The sequence below is a fragment of the Bactrocera latifrons genome, unplaced genomic scaffold, assembly GCF_001853355.1.
Source record: "Bactrocera latifrons isolate USDA-ARS-PBARC rearing strain unplaced genomic scaffold, ASM185335v1 scaffold_84, whole genome shotgun sequence".
Classification (NCBI taxonomy): Eukaryota; Metazoa; Arthropoda; class Insecta; order Diptera; family Tephritidae; genus Bactrocera; species Bactrocera latifrons.
Window position 1 is genome coordinate 294840 of NW_017537534.1, and position 15769 is coordinate 310608.

Here is a 15769-nt window from a genome sequence, read left to right on the forward strand (position 1 = left end):
TCTCACATTTCTTCCGTAAGATTTAGTGTTTCTGACGTTTTGTGTTAGTCGGTTAACGCACTTTTAGTGATTTTCAACAAAACCTTTGTATGGGAGATGGGCGTCGTTTTTATCCCATTTCTTACATTTTTGAACGGTATATGGAAATGCCTGAGTGAAATAACTTTGTAGAGTTTGGTTGACATAGCTATAGCAGTTAGTTAGTAGGGGGCGGAGCCACGCCCACTTTTTAAAAAAATTACGTCCAAATATGCCCCTCCCTAATCCTTTGTTCCACATTACACTTTAATATCTTTATTTATGGATTAGTTATGACACTAAAGGTTTTCGTTTTTCGTTTTTTCCATTTTGTGGGCGTGGCAGTGGGCCCATTTTGTCCATCTTCGAACTTAACCTTCTTATGAAGCCAAGAAAAACGTGTCCCAAATTTCATCATGATATCTCAATTTTTACTCAAGTTACAGCTTGCACGGACGGATGGACAGACGGACGGACAGACAGACATCCGGATTTCAACTCCACTCGTCACCCTGATCACTTTGGTATATATAACCCTATATCTCTTTTAGTTTTAGGACTTACAAACAACCGTTATGTGAACAAAACTATAATACTCTCTTTAGCAACTTTGTTGCGAGAGTATAAAAAAAAAGTGCCTGCGGTTTTAATAAACGAGAAATATAAAAGAATCGCAATTACTACTTTTAAATTTTTTAATAACTTTATGGGTAATATGTTTCAAAACTGCATATATATGTACATAAGATTCTTGTTATATTTTTCAAATTTTCAAAAAATATCTATATTTGTCAACTATCCCACAGCCAATGAACGAAAATACTCACACTTTCCACATAGCCTGAAATATTTACTTATTCTAATATTTTACCTATTTTTGATATTTAAATGACATAACATAGATAAGTGTTGTTATTAATACTAATGGTGTAATTTTACGTTTTGACCCATCCATTTTTCAATGAAAAAATTATATTGTAGGAAATATTATTTTCACTAAATGAATGTTGTTTATAGTACTTGAAATAACATTTAAATGTAAAATTTAATGAGATTCTGAAATTCTCACCTCTTTTTTCAATTTTATATGGCTATTACGGCAGGTTTCCATTTATAACTCTCTTACCAAAACTACACGTTTAATGCAACAGTCGGTTTATATCCTCACAAGAAATCATTTCGTACAAACCTTATAAGGATCAAATATACCTGATTCTTGCTAGATGCATGTTGACCGATACATCGTGCAACATAGATATAACATAGTAATTAAATAAACAACCACCATGAGCACAGAAAGAGACAGCGAAAAGCGCCATGCAATCGCAATCACTTTTTCGACCACATTTTGTCGCAACTTCAATTGGTCATTTAGTGTGCGAATACCACACAATTGCCGTCACTTACTCAACTAATTCTGGCCCCAGCACTCGGCTGACCCGCACACACTCCACTGCACATGCGGTCTAACTACCGACCACACAACAACCAACAGCAACAACAACTGTTGCTCACCTATTTCAGTTGTGGTTTGCCTATATAACTATGTCAGTGCGGCGGTGAGCCCACTTCTAGCGCCAATGGTGGCTACTTTTCCATTTCAACGCTACTTTCGTTACATAACCGCGGCGTAATTGCAATGCTGTAAATGTGGCATGGATATTGCCAATCGCGCTTACAACTATCCGCCGCTGCTGACTAGTATTCGCTTGCGTACGCTGCAACCTGTTTCTCGACTGCTCCGACGACGCATGCGCAAGCGCATTCTCTATTTTCGAAAGGAAAATGCATTGCAACATTTCGAAACGCCACCACACCGCTGCTTGCTAAAATATCCATTGTACATATTTATGATGTTGAAGCAATACGCGCAACATTTTGTTGCAGCTAAGAAAAATATTTATGTATGACAACATCTGTAATGGACACTCCAATTATAATAGTGCAATGCATATACAAGTGCTGTCTTATAGCACCACTCAAGTACTATGGAGTGTTGCTCTTTGTCTTCGTTGTCAAGCATTGTTGTTGCAACAAAGTATCGCCGACTGTCAAGCTACTGACACTCATATTTTTTGGTTGTGGTACTGAGCCACCGGCTGTAGTCGCAACCAATCACAGTTGGACGAAGTCAAGTGTGCTTGTATGTAGCAAAACACCCGGAGAGCATTGGCTCAACTCGTTATGTTTTGATTTAACTTTAATGACTTACGAATATTTAGTTGTTCTACTACGTTTCTACACCTACTTCTCCAGCGAGAAGGTTTCACTTGAGTTACTGCAGGCATTACCACATGTTGTCAAAACTTCACTATTGGAACCGGGGCCTAGAACCATTACATATTAACTGCCCATAGGAGAACGTATGCTTTGGTTTGGCTGCGGCATTAGTCATTGTGCTGCAGCACGTTCAAAAGCTTCAAGCTAACAATTGTGGCAATTACTCATTTACTTGTACCCAACATCAAGTGGCATTAACAAAGCGTCTTTCGCTAGGCAACTACTATTGAATACAGTATTATTAGGACAGACTGACAGTTAAAATAATTTGTAATTGATGATTCCACTTATAAGCCCTGAATTTTAAATAAGATAATTAGAAAACATAAACATTGATATATGTGGCCCTCTTTGGACTGTTTAAGGAAACGCTAATAAATGAAAAAAGTATTAAGACAGCTTTTATAACATTAATGGAATAATTCTGGCTATCACAGCGTTTGGCAAAAACCTAAGCATATGCGACACCATTTAAATTACTCGTATTAACTCTATTTATCACAACTTACTCTCATCCGCTGCCATCAAAGTAGGAGTAGATGTACTGTTCCGAACAGCAGCTTCCTTGAAAGCGAGTCCACTTGTCGTTGCCCTCTTGCGTTCTGGCGTTGGATCTATGAACCTCCAGTGAGCCCAGTAAGCACTGAGAACCTTCTGACTCAAAGTGAACTGTAAGAGGTCCTCCGAAGTACTGGCTCTTAAAAAAGTCCATCTGGTCGGAAACGTATGTGTTTTATCTAGACTGTTTGGAAGAATGCGAGGTGGAAACATCTTTTCACTTAATATTGGCTGCCTTAATAAATTTGTGGTAAGCTCAAAACACTTTGTTTACTTATGATATGGTGACCCACTTTTAGGAGTTTATGAGTTACTCAAAGTACTAATATCTTAGTAAATGAAGATTTTAGATTGCTGTATGAACCCTACGATCTAAAGTAACCTTGGTTAGATATCTACTACCTTACAAGTAGGTATAATTGGCACTCACACTTCTTTGTTCGATTTTTCGGTCGCGCTTCTCTCTTTGCTTGGCATACAGGGTTTGTCTGGAAAGTGACAGGACGACAGTACTTCGAAGCGTGCACGCTCCGAATGGATTCGGTAAGGGGGTTCCTAGCTAACGAACGAGCGGCTGGTCAGTTGTCCCAAGCACCAGGAGAATCAAGACAAACATTTTCGCGCGACGTGTTTCTGAGGGTATGAAACTCGGTATATTTGTGACAAAGCCGTTTGATATGCTCAAGCAGGCTTAGCCAGATGTTGCTTTAGTAAGAAGTTGTGTGTTTCGGTGGCACCAGGCCTTTTTAGAGGGCCGGGAAGAGATCGCCGATGAATGAGCAAATCCAAAGTGAAAACGATGCTCATTGTTCCTCCTGAATAAACCACCAACGCCAAGTGTTACGTTTAAGTCCTCAAGAGACTCAAACCAAACCAAACGAAGGGTCAATCGGGCTTATCGCAGCCGATTGGAAGTTCCACCACGACAACGCCCCGGCTCGCACCGCTTTTCTTGTGAACAGATACTTAACCAAGGCCAGCATTCCAACGCTTCAGCAGCCGCCCTACAGCACAGATGGAGCCCCTTTTTTTGTTTCCTTGCATGCAAAGACCGTTGAGAGGCAAGCATTTGGAAATGACAGAGGGGATCCAAACAGCATGCACCTTGGAAATCGCGTTGGTAGCGCTTCATTTGCGCAGAAGAAGCCTATTTTGAAAGGTTTTAAAGAATTGTAACAATTGATTCAATAAATTGTTTTAGTCGACTCAGTTTTAAATGTTAATGAGTTTTGTGGTACTCAAAAATACTTACCGAACTTTACAGCGCGCGTCATATCAGAAGATATTTATCTGTAATGTTACCAGCATGGATAAATCGACTCTTCTAGTAACAGTCACGCACTCAACACAATCGGGTGGGATGGTTGATTAATTTATTATTATTCGTGAAATCAATTTTGTATTCTTCTTTTTTTTCTTATAATTAACTTTTCCTTTTTTATTACTTTATTTACAGTTATCAAGATGCCGGAATTAACACCAGTTCAGGAGTACTATAAGGACAAGACCATATTTATAACTGGCGCTTCTGGGTTTATGGGCAAGGTTTTAGTCGAAAAATTGTTGTACTCATGCTCCGCCTTAAAGGAGATCATAATTATTGTTCGTCCAAAGCGCGGAAAGAGTCCCGAAGTGCGTTTGGAGGAAATTTTCAAGTTGCCGATTTTCCAACGTATACGAGAGGAAAAGCCAGAAGTGCTGAAGAAGGTCACCAGTTTCAATGGCGATGTGACTTATGAAAGTAAGTTTTGCTGTATAAATTAAATGCTTAAAATTCTTAACTATTATCACAGCCGTATATAGTAGTACTCAGAATTCTTAAACATTTCGATAAAAATTTCTGAATTCGCTTTTTCGCTGACTGGTTTCAAATTTTTTTCCGTATATTTCAATTAAGCTGACAGCTTATTTAATTAATTTTTCGTTCTTATAGTATACATTACATTTCTCCTATAATTTCAAGAATTTAAAGAAAAGATGTGTTTTATTGGAAAATTGCATTAAGAGGAGCACACAAATTAACTTTAGAGGGTCTGCCAAACAATATTAATATTAATTATTTCCTTCGTTTAAAAAAGCCACAACCTACCTCCAGTTTTGCATTTAACTGATCTCATCGTAGAATAATATACGGGGCAAAAATTTACCTTAAAAATATCAGTTTGGTTTTTTTAATAATCACATAGCGTGAAACAATTCAGCCTTAAAAAGACCGATATTTGGCGGTGGAGAAGACATAAATTTTAAGTCAATAATGCCATAGGTTCGTTATTTACCAGATAACTTTATTATATACATACATCAAGAAAAAATTCTTAATTTTTAACCCTTCTCTGAATTAATTAGTCTGGCTTTAACCCAGTTCATATTGTATTATAAAATATTTGTAAATTCCATGATTTCTGTCTCCGTTAATTATAGATCTGGGTCTCAGTGGTGAAAACTTGAAATATGTCACCGACAATACAAATATTGTTTTCCACATGGCGGCCACCCTAAAGTTGGAGGGCAATTTAAAGGATGCTATTGACATGAATACAACAGGAACGCGTCGCGCTCTGGATATTTCCAAACAAATGAAGGGCCTTGAGGCTTTCGTACATGTGTCTACTGCTTTCTGTAACTGCGATCAGGAGGTTATGCACGAGAAGGTATATGAATACCCACACAAACCAGAGGATCTCATGCGCATGGTGGAATGGATGGATCTTAAGACCTTGGAGTCCATCACACCCGAGTTGATGAAACCCCACCCAAATACATACACCTACTCAAAGCGTTTGGCTGAGATTTTGGTGCGTGACCACTACGAGACCATGCCGGTGATTATAGCGCGTCCCAGTATCGGTAAGTGCTATATGAAGAATTTTTATATACACATAAAAATAATGATTTGAATTATTAATTACTTACATATATACCATGTGTGTATATTTAACTATCTTTAAACGGGTGTGGCGCATTATGCTTCATCTTCTCCTTTTCGTAACTGTAAGATAATTAATATGCGTTAAATCTGCTTTAATGAACCCTTTGTAATTAATTAACAATTCATTTAATTTAAGTACATATGTACAATATTTTGTTATCGACAATTAATTACTGTACTTACAAGTATTAGAATAGAATAATATTTTGTTCAGCAGTATTCTACAATAATATATAACCAATATGCAATAGGCAATTAATAAGGAATGAAGCCAAATGTCGCTGTAAAAGCTTATGATTTTACTCTAAAAACTCCACTTCGTAGCAATTTCTAGTTGCACATTGCGAGAGCTTAAATACCTGCACATATACACACATATATTCGTAATCTGTTGTTTGGTGTCAATCTGTTGCATCAACAGTTGCCATTCAACACCTACATAGCTCAACATTGTTGCACGTTATTGTGGCAACTGCTTTACCAGTGGCAATTGTTTACTAGTCCAATTAGCAAATTAAGAGCTGCAAATACAGTAATTATCGGTAACATACATTTCATTAGTCATTTCCTTCTTGCTTTGAGTTTCTTGGAAAATTGTTTGTGTAACAAGGTTTTAACTATATGGAAAATTAAGTTTTTATCGCTTACGATTCACTACATCATATTATATATGTTATAAAAGTTCAAATTTCCGCTCTCAGATATAACCAATATATAACCATTTTATGACCAAAGCACAAATTTTATTTCAATATGAGTGGTTCTGTTATACCGCTTTTCCTTCGTCTGTAACTTATGAAAAGTGACGTTTCGCTATTTTGCATTTTAAGTGACCATATGGAATCGAATGAAGTGTTTTGGTCAAACATTTGATCAAAATTTATAAATTTCAAATAAAAATACACAAGTAAATAAATAAAAAACAAGTAAGGAAGGGCTAAGTTCGGGTGTCACCGAACATTTTATACTCTCGCATGATAAAGTGATAATCGAGATTTCAGGCGTGGTTGTGAACCGATTTCACCCATATTTGGTACATGTCATCAGGGTGTTAAGAAACTATTATGTACCGAATTTCACTGAAATCGGTAGAGTACTTCCTGAGATATGGTTTTTGGTCCATAAGTGGGCGACGCCACGTCCATTTTCAATTTAAAAAAAGCCTGGATGCAGCTCCTTCTGAAATTTCTTCCGTAAAATTAAATTTTACGGAAGAAATGGCAGAAGGAAGCTGCACAGGCTTGTTGTAAAAATTGAAAATGGGAGTGGCGTCGCTCACTTATGGACCAAAAACCATGTCTCAGGAACTACTCAACCGATTTCAATTAAATTCGGTATATAATATTTTCCTAACACTCTTATGACATGTACGTAATATGGGTGAAATCGGTTCACAACTACGAATCCTTCCAATATAACACTATTTTGAATTCCTTCTGATGTCTTCTCTCTATTATATATACATTAGGTACCAATGATGATAGCGGAATAAAGCTTTACACAAATACGGTATTTGAACTGAGGTATCCCTTGTGGAAAAATTGTCATGATCGGACTATAACTTTTAGTGTCATAACTATCGAACACAAAGAACTCAGTGCCTAACCTAACCTAACCTAATTTTTCACCGAAAATATCGGTAAATCTCTCAGATATTTTCATGTAATTCAGAGGGCATCATTTTTATACTCTCGCAATAAAGTTGCTAATAACGGTATATATCGTCAGATATATGGTTACATATACCAAAGTGATCGGGGTGACGAGTAGAGTTGAAATCCGGATGTCTGTCTATCCGTCCGTGCAAGCTTACGTCCGCCCGTGCAAGCTGTAACTTGAGTAAAAATTGAGATATGTTGGTGAAACTTATCATGCGAGAGTATAAAATGTTCGCTGACACCCGAACTTAGCCCATCCTTACTTGTTTTCACTATTTTTGAGAGCATTAAACCCAATAAATCGGTATCTCGTACTCAAAGTTTAGAGGAAACATATTTAATAATTATTTTCTTTCGAATTTTGCTTGAGTAAATTATTATGATTATGTTTTAAGTAATTTTCTATCACTGATAAGTTATTATTTACATTTTAGGTTTATGTATAATAATATCCTAATATATAATTATTTGTTTATATATTAATTGTAATTTATAATAAATATACATAGCTGTATAAATAATTGACCTAATAATACATAAATATATCATTATATTTCAAATTCCCTTATTGCTATATTCACTTACATATTAAGCTTATTCAATATTTATTCGTCCAAAAAGCTTTATTTCGTCTCGCTTTACATTCGCTAACTAAATTCGACCATAGATAAAATTGAGTTAAGTGCTTTCAATTTCAAAACGCTTTCCGAACATTCCGGCTTTTCGCTCGCTTGCGTTGTGTAACTAAACTACATAAACAAAACTTGAATATTCAGAAGCAAATATTTATTAGTGCTACCTGCAAACATGCGTCAAAAGTCAGATGTGCATAATTAAAGCTAAATCGGTTTCCACACCCACTCCTCATAAATTTATTAACCGACCAGTGAAATTAACAAAATTTTGTTGAACACAAAACCAACAGTTAAAAGTGCAAACATATCTCAAATTAAAAAAATGATTTATATAAAATACTGAAAAAATATAATTCATGAACTACAAAAAGTAAGAATGAAAACAAAAACAAAAAACGAATCAATGAATCAATGAATGTCCATTAAGTGCCTCAGCCAGTGAAAATCATGCTTGCAAAACAGAGAAAAAATTTATAAAATATGAACAACATGCCACACATTGCCAACATGCATACACAGTTACATTTATTAACGAACTCCTTATTTGCTTGCAAAATGTGCTTACAAGCAGATCAATTTGCTGCCAGCTTCTGCTCATTGTACAAACTCAAGCTTAAATACCTCACCACCGCTCGCCTCCATGTAAACTCAGCATTGTCGTAATCAAAACCTAAAAACAAAAACCAAAAAAAAAAAAAAAAAAACAACAGCAACAGCAACACACTAAAAAATCGAAACGTGTTTGAGTGAAATAGTTGAAAGTGTCAATGAAATCTTACAATGCCACCGCTATACCTACCCAACCCGATACCGACCCGCAGGCCCTGAAACATATTACACTATCTCGACGTGGTACATCTTTGCTAAGGCCAATGCAATGCTTGCTTTAATAAAGTAAGAGAAAATTTACATGCGCATAACGGTATGTTCGAAATCGAAACTGAAGACAAAACAAATGCTCTCATCCTGAGATCCCGAACCAAGCTTTCCTTCACCCATTCCAACGAATCATGTGTTTCTCTTTATCCACGTCCTCTCTCTTCGTATCCACGTTCATATATATTTTTTCCTTCTCATCATATTAGTTTTCTTCCAAATAATTTATTATTTACGCACATTTTTTTATATTTTAATTTTATTAATTTTCTATTTTTTTTTTTAATTTGGAGCAATGACATTCGAGTATAGTAGTCACATATCTATATATGCAATATATCTTCTAGAATAAGTAAAGATTAGATTGGTAGTCGCGAAAAAATATCCAATCATGTGTTGCGCATAATTCAAGTTCTCCAAAATTATTTAACATTTTTAAATATTCAATGAAATTTTTGTACAAATGTTAAATGTTCCTCCAAATGTTGCGTAGTTTCCGGCGAAATAAAGAATAATTTATCCCATTTTAGGTTCCAAAGTTTTCTCAAGTCTTCCAATAGTTTGTAAGCGAGGTCCTTTATTTTTTAGCTCAACAATATAAGCCAATATTTTCAAGTCCAAGATTTAAGTTTCTTTGAATACAACAAACCAATTCCAAGCGATCAGTTCACACCAAAATTAGTTCACAATTTCAGTAGCAAAATACAGGACCTCAATTAAATACACCTTACAGACATCCATTATTCAAAAGACTTCACTCTGTGAAATATGATGCTACCCGACACGGTTTCCACACATATCAATGTGATTATTAATTTAATTCCATTCATCAATAGCTATGACACATCCGGTTTTATATCATATATTTCTTTTCTTGCATACATTAATTTCCTTCTCACATATACCATTCCTATTATGCCAGCTTACCAATCCTTTCTATACAAGTTTCCTATCCTGTACGAAAAACCTCTCCTTTTCTTCCTGTTAACTTAATTTCATTGCTTCCTTCCAATTATATAGTGTCGCCATCGGCGTATGAACCCGTTCCCGGGTGGGTTGACAACTTGAATGGGCCCACTGGCCTTTTGGTGGGCGCCGGTAAAGGTGTTATACGGTCGATGCTCATCGATACACGTTTCAAATCTGAAGTTATTCCAGTTGATTATGCTATCAACGGACTTATTGTTATGCCTTACGAGTTCAATAGACAGCCAACGCGGTATGCATACCCCTTCCCATATGCTTGTATTAAATCCGAAAAAAATCTCTAAAATCTTGCATTCACCGACACAGTCCAGCCTCAGTGCCAATATACAATATTACCGCAGCGGAACACCGTAAAATGCAGTGGGGTGAGGCGATCGAGATGGGAAAGAAGATTGGCTATGAGTACCCCATGGAGTTGTGCTTGTGGTATCCGGACGGTTGTATCACCACAAATCGATTGCATCACCAAATCAACGTTATACTCTTCCATTGGCTACCGGCATACTTTATTGATTTTATACTATTTCTTTTGGGTCAGAAGCGTTTGTAAGTGTGTTGAAATTTTTCGAAAATCCAAAGTGGTGTTGACAGTTCAACATTTTAGCATGTTACGCGTGCAGCGACGTATCCAAGTAGGCCTCAGTGTGCTACAATTTTTCTCGATGCGCTCGTGGGTGTTCAAGTCAGCAGCATATGACGGGCTGTGGAAATCACTCACGCCGGAGGATAAAAAAATGTACGTAACATAAAAAGTATAAGCTGCATATGAGCAAATGAAATAAGCAAATAACAATAACTGTATGTAGTTTCAACATGGATATGGACCCCAAGGAGTCAATTGAAGAGTATATGCTTTCCTGCCTGCACGGCGGACGTCTATATCTGATGAAAGAAACGCCCGAGTCATTGCCGCGTGCACGCCGCAATCTAAAAATGTGAGCGCCAGAGACAAAAGTGGACCGAGTGTTACTTTCGTCAAATACCTAAATGTCTAACTTGTTCACGCATTTCTATACACTTCTGCCTTTTACAGCTTATACGTTTTGGATCGGTTCTGTAAGACGGTGATAATCGGGTTATTGGCTTATTGGCTTTACAATCGCATTGTGTCCTTTATCTCCGTTTAAAGGTCTCTTAAGACAGTGGCGTGAGTTGTAATCATGAAGCAAGCAGCACGATGAATGGATTTTTTTATTATATTATATTTGCAGCGCTGAATCTTGATTTTTTTGCTTCAATTCGCTTTATATACAAAAAAAGTATCTAATGGTTATGAAATATTTGTTTTTATATTTTTAGGTTATATTGTTTAGTTATAAGCGACTCCATTGCCCATATGAACATTTGTATGTACATATAATACTTGTACGATGTTTTTTATAACTTCGTAAAATAAAAATGCATCTTTTTGTGCAAAATCATTCCTGTGGCCTTCTTTGAAATTTTTTCTTCTACAGTGCCAGGTAGAGTATTATCATTATCGGTAAGAGTGCCAGAGTTACGGAAGTATTTAGTATTCAATAAACTAAAATATCAATTGAGTTCTTAAATTTCAGTATGAGCTTACGAGAAAGTGAGCAGCAGTGCAAATATTAGCCAGGTTCTATTTTAAATTAATTAAATTAACTCAGTAGACTAAATAGAGGATGCTATACTTGAATTGCTTAAAATTAGAGTAAAAGCAAAATACTTTTTTATGTAATTGAACTCGAAACGACTTAAACTGAAGGAGGCGGTACTTAAATTAGCAATTGGATATCAATGTTAAACTATCCTTCAAGTTAAGCATAATGCTTTAAATTTTACTGCAGAGAAATATTCCGTTAAGATCTTTTGACTTTCTCGCTTCAGGTGAGTTGGTTCAGCTATGCCCGTTTGTCTAAAATTGATATGGCAAAAACTCTATTTTTCCGTTGACAATTACGAAATTGGCCTTTGGCCATGCCTATAGCAGAGAACGGTTTTATATCTATAATAGTTGTTTTAATAAATTTTCATAAAATTGTTTAATTTCGTTTGGATTTCTTTCGTAAGCCGTATTTCATTTCCACACTAGACTATATTTAATATTTATAAATAATACAGCGTGACACAAAACTAACTTACGGTATAAATTTGCCTCCATTTCAATTAGTCTTCACAGTTGAAGAAGTTAAAATACCACTTTGTATAAAGTTTTCGAACTGTGGCCGCCTTTTGGAAATATTGTTTGACAATGAATACACCTTGTTCTATCGTGTAATGCTTCGTTTTTACCAAGCCTGAACTGTCAGCTTACGATGTGTTTTTCTAGGGTTGTCAACAGAAAATGGTGGCATATTTAAATCTTGCTTTGATTTCGGCACACCTTGTATTTAATTCCAATCCGTTAAATTGCAAAAGTTTGTGCAATATGCACATGTCATCCGTAAGATGTAACCTCTACTTGGTCGAAGACTCAAATAGAAAACTTTTTTTCGACACGAATGGATATCATTGCCTCAAGTCTTCTGTCGTGAGAAATACTTACAAATAATGAAAAAACTAGATAAGTTAAATATATATGTATGTTCAATTATATATTTATAATTGATAATAGTTTTATAAAAGTGTGGGCAGCTACTTCAACCGGTTCAACCGCGTAAAAAATATGAGACCGCGTTGGCAAGGTAACTCCTCACAGGACCATCTAAAGTGAAAAATACGGGTTTTAGTTAAAACCTTAACTAATGACATGGAAAAAGGACAAAAACTAGATTTTTGGCAGACATTTTTACACAAAAAAAAATAAATTTTCAGTAAAAACTTCGCGACATTTTTTTTTTAAATAGATGTAATCGAAAAAAATCCTTCGTCCAAGTTCAAATGAATTGTATCTCAAAATATAAAATATTTTGTATAAAATTTCTTGAAGATCGATTGAGTGGTTTTCAAGAAATCTTCTAACGGACTTCAAAAACACAGTTTGTAGAAAACGCGCTTAAAAGCGACGCACTTAACCTAGCTAGTCTCGGGCGCACAAGTTCTCAAGGCTGTATCTCCGAAACTATTACTCAGATGAAATTGAAAATACAATATTCAAATTAGAACTTAATAAGACAACAAAACATGAAATTTTTTGAAACCCCTTAAAACATGTAACCCTTTAAGAACTTGCCGGGCGAATATGTTTCTACTGAACCAAAACTGCCAACGAAAATATTATTAAAAATCAGTGAAATATCTTTATGAAGAACTTACATTATCTGGTCATAAACTTCTTGCTTTTTATACTTAATTTTAAGAACTCTGTCGACCCGTTTATTGTCGATAAGTGTTATCGCAGTTATAACTCGGTAAAAAATTGAACATCGAAATGATCGAAAGGTTTTTTTGAAATGTGTAAACAAGAATCGTCGTCGTCAAGTTGGCAACACAAAACATGAAACACAAGAAAATATTCCAGATACACCTTTATTCTACACATATACACTAAGTTATACCATAGACACATAAAAATCCAATATTTACACACAGTTTAATTTATACACGCACATACATATAGAATTACTTTAAATATTATAAAACAACAAATACTCACATTAACAAATTTACAAAAGAAATTTATGCAAAATCAAACATAAAAGCAAGAAATCACACGCACACTCACACTTAACGCCTGCCACCTACTCACACAACCACACATCACATAAAATACTCACACACTCACAGCCAACTAATACAGTCATTGTGGCGCGGTTAACCGGTAAATATATATTAAGTAATTACAAGATAGAAAATATTTAAATTAATCCATTTAATTACGTTTAGTGTCGCCTGCCGCTTTTGAGCCGCAGAAGGGTTGGGTGGACAACTTGAATGGACCCACCGGCCTAATGATTGGTGTTGGCAAAGGCGTCATACGCTCGGTGCTTGTAGACGAGAAGAATCGCTCTGAAGTTATACCAGTCGATTACGCCATAAACGGACTCATTGTGATACCTTACCAGTTCTACAAAAGTCAAAAACGGTTAGCAAATGTTAATTAATCTAAAATTAGCGAAAAAGTTGTCCATGGCTCAGAGTAAATTAGCTGCTGGAACAGGAACGACTACATATATTTTGTGCTCAATTACATTTACATTCTCCTTAGACCTGCCGATGTTCCCGTCTACAACATCACAAATGCCGATCATCGCAAAACGAAAATGGGCGATGTGATTACCATGTGCAAACGCTTGGGACGCGAATATCCCCTCAATGTGGGTCTCTGGTATCCAGATGCTGTCATCACTACCAATAAAATATATCATGCATTCAATGTGCTGATGTTTCATTGGTTACCCGCATACTTCTTGGACTTTTTACTACTGATATTCGGACAGAAGCGATTGTGAGACGAAGTTACAATTTCGAAATTTCACTTAATCAGTTCAAAATTCTCTTCTAGTATGGTGCGCGTTCAAAATAAAATATCCACGGGTCTTGACGTTTTGCAATTCTTCACCCTCCATCCTTGGAATTTTGCATCAGATAACTTTGCCAGTTTGTGGCAGAATCTCACAACTGAGGACAGGGCAATGTAAGTATTGTGATAATTTGTGGGAATAACAAAAACATAAATTGTAATTTACATGACTTCCTCACCGAAATGCAGCTTCAATATGGACATGCACTCCGATTATAGTGAAGAGGAGTATCTCATCGGTTGCATTAAGGGAGGTCGCGAGTACATTTTGAAAGAAAAGCTTGAAGACTTACCGAAGGCCAGATTCCACCAGAAGATGTAAGTGTGAATAAACAAAACAAATATTGCAAATTCAGTTGAAGGCATTAATAAGCATTTTGCGTTCAGAAGGAAAAACAACAACTTAGTGAATTAAAAGTAAAGTATTTTAACAGTCTTCACCAGCGCCAAACCCTAATTGAAAATACTATAAATGGAAATAGTCATATCATTTAAAACAATCCTGTATGAGTAAGAGATCCAAAGTGTAAACTAAAGGGTAATCCATTTCGAGTTTCTGAAAACTTTTAAAGAAGAAAACACAGAAACTTCAAACTGAATGGCGAATATTTATTATCATTCGAAAGAACATTCATTGGCATCATTCTCGTTCGAACATTTCAGCTGGTAACTGGTAATGACACGAGTGATGCCTTACTCCAAGGCCTGACTCGAAGCGGAATTGTCTTTATAGACTTTAGACTTTACATATTCCTGCAGGAAAAAAGTTAACGGCTCCTGAATTTCTTCATGTTGCTCTTCGTGAAAAATGCGGCAATTTTGCTTGTTTACATACCCAATGAGCCAGAGATGAGTCTCATCGCTGAAAAGGTCGGATTTTCTTGGAACTCTTCAAGAGCCCATAGTGCGAAGCGATATCGCTTCAGTTCTTTCACAAGCTGTATTTTGTACGCTTTCAATTTAAGATCTTGACGTAAAATGCGCCAAGTCGTTCCATACGTCAGTCCAAGTCGCTGCGAACCGTGCCGAATCGACTCTCCACGGTCTTCATGCTGGACGTAGTTGATTTGGTCGAATAAATTGAGCGAAGCGCGCGAAACAAATTCTTCATAGAACATGAATTTTTGTAATAAAATTGAACGCCTTATAAACGTTTTTCAACATGACTCACGCGTGATCTGTAAAAATCAGGCTGTTGAAAAAAGTACGTCTACCTCTACCTCTAATTCTTTTTACATCTCTAGTGAGGCATATATTAGAGTATGCATCTGTGGTTTGGACCCCAAGTTACCAAGTCCATTCGGGTAAGTTAGAGCCCGTTCAAAAACAATTTTTACTTTTTGCCTTAAATCATTTGCATTGGGATCCCAGTTTAAATCTTCCCCCTTACACTAATAGTTCA

The 15769-nt window shown here is 36.0% G+C and overlaps 1 protein-coding gene across 3 annotated transcripts in view; it reads left to right on the forward strand.

The window, feature by feature from the left end:
- LOC108977117 (putative fatty acyl-CoA reductase CG5065) overlaps positions 1–15769 on the forward strand; it is a 34647-nt gene that overhangs the window by 11437 nt on the left and 7441 nt on the right. Inside the window, exons 2-8 of one of the 3 annotated variants that reach the window (XM_018946656.1) lie at positions 4313–4597; positions 5278–5703; positions 9975–10173; positions 10248–10487; positions 10546–10677; positions 10748–10876; positions 10975–11362. In XM_018946656.1, coding sequence (XP_018802201.1) covers positions 4321–4597; positions 5278–5703; positions 9975–10173; positions 10248–10487; positions 10546–10677; positions 10748–10876; positions 10975–11068 — 1497 coding nt within the window. In that variant the 5' untranslated portion in view covers positions 4313–4320 and the 3' untranslated portion in view covers positions 11069–11362. Of the gene's footprint in view, positions 1–4312; positions 4598–5277; positions 5704–9974; positions 10174–10247; positions 10488–10545; positions 10678–10747; positions 10877–10974; positions 11363–13730; positions 13930–14052; positions 14293–14349; positions 14482–14556; positions 14686–15769 lie in introns of those variants that run through there. The other 2 variants (XM_018946654.1, XM_018946653.1) reach the window with 2 other exon arrangements.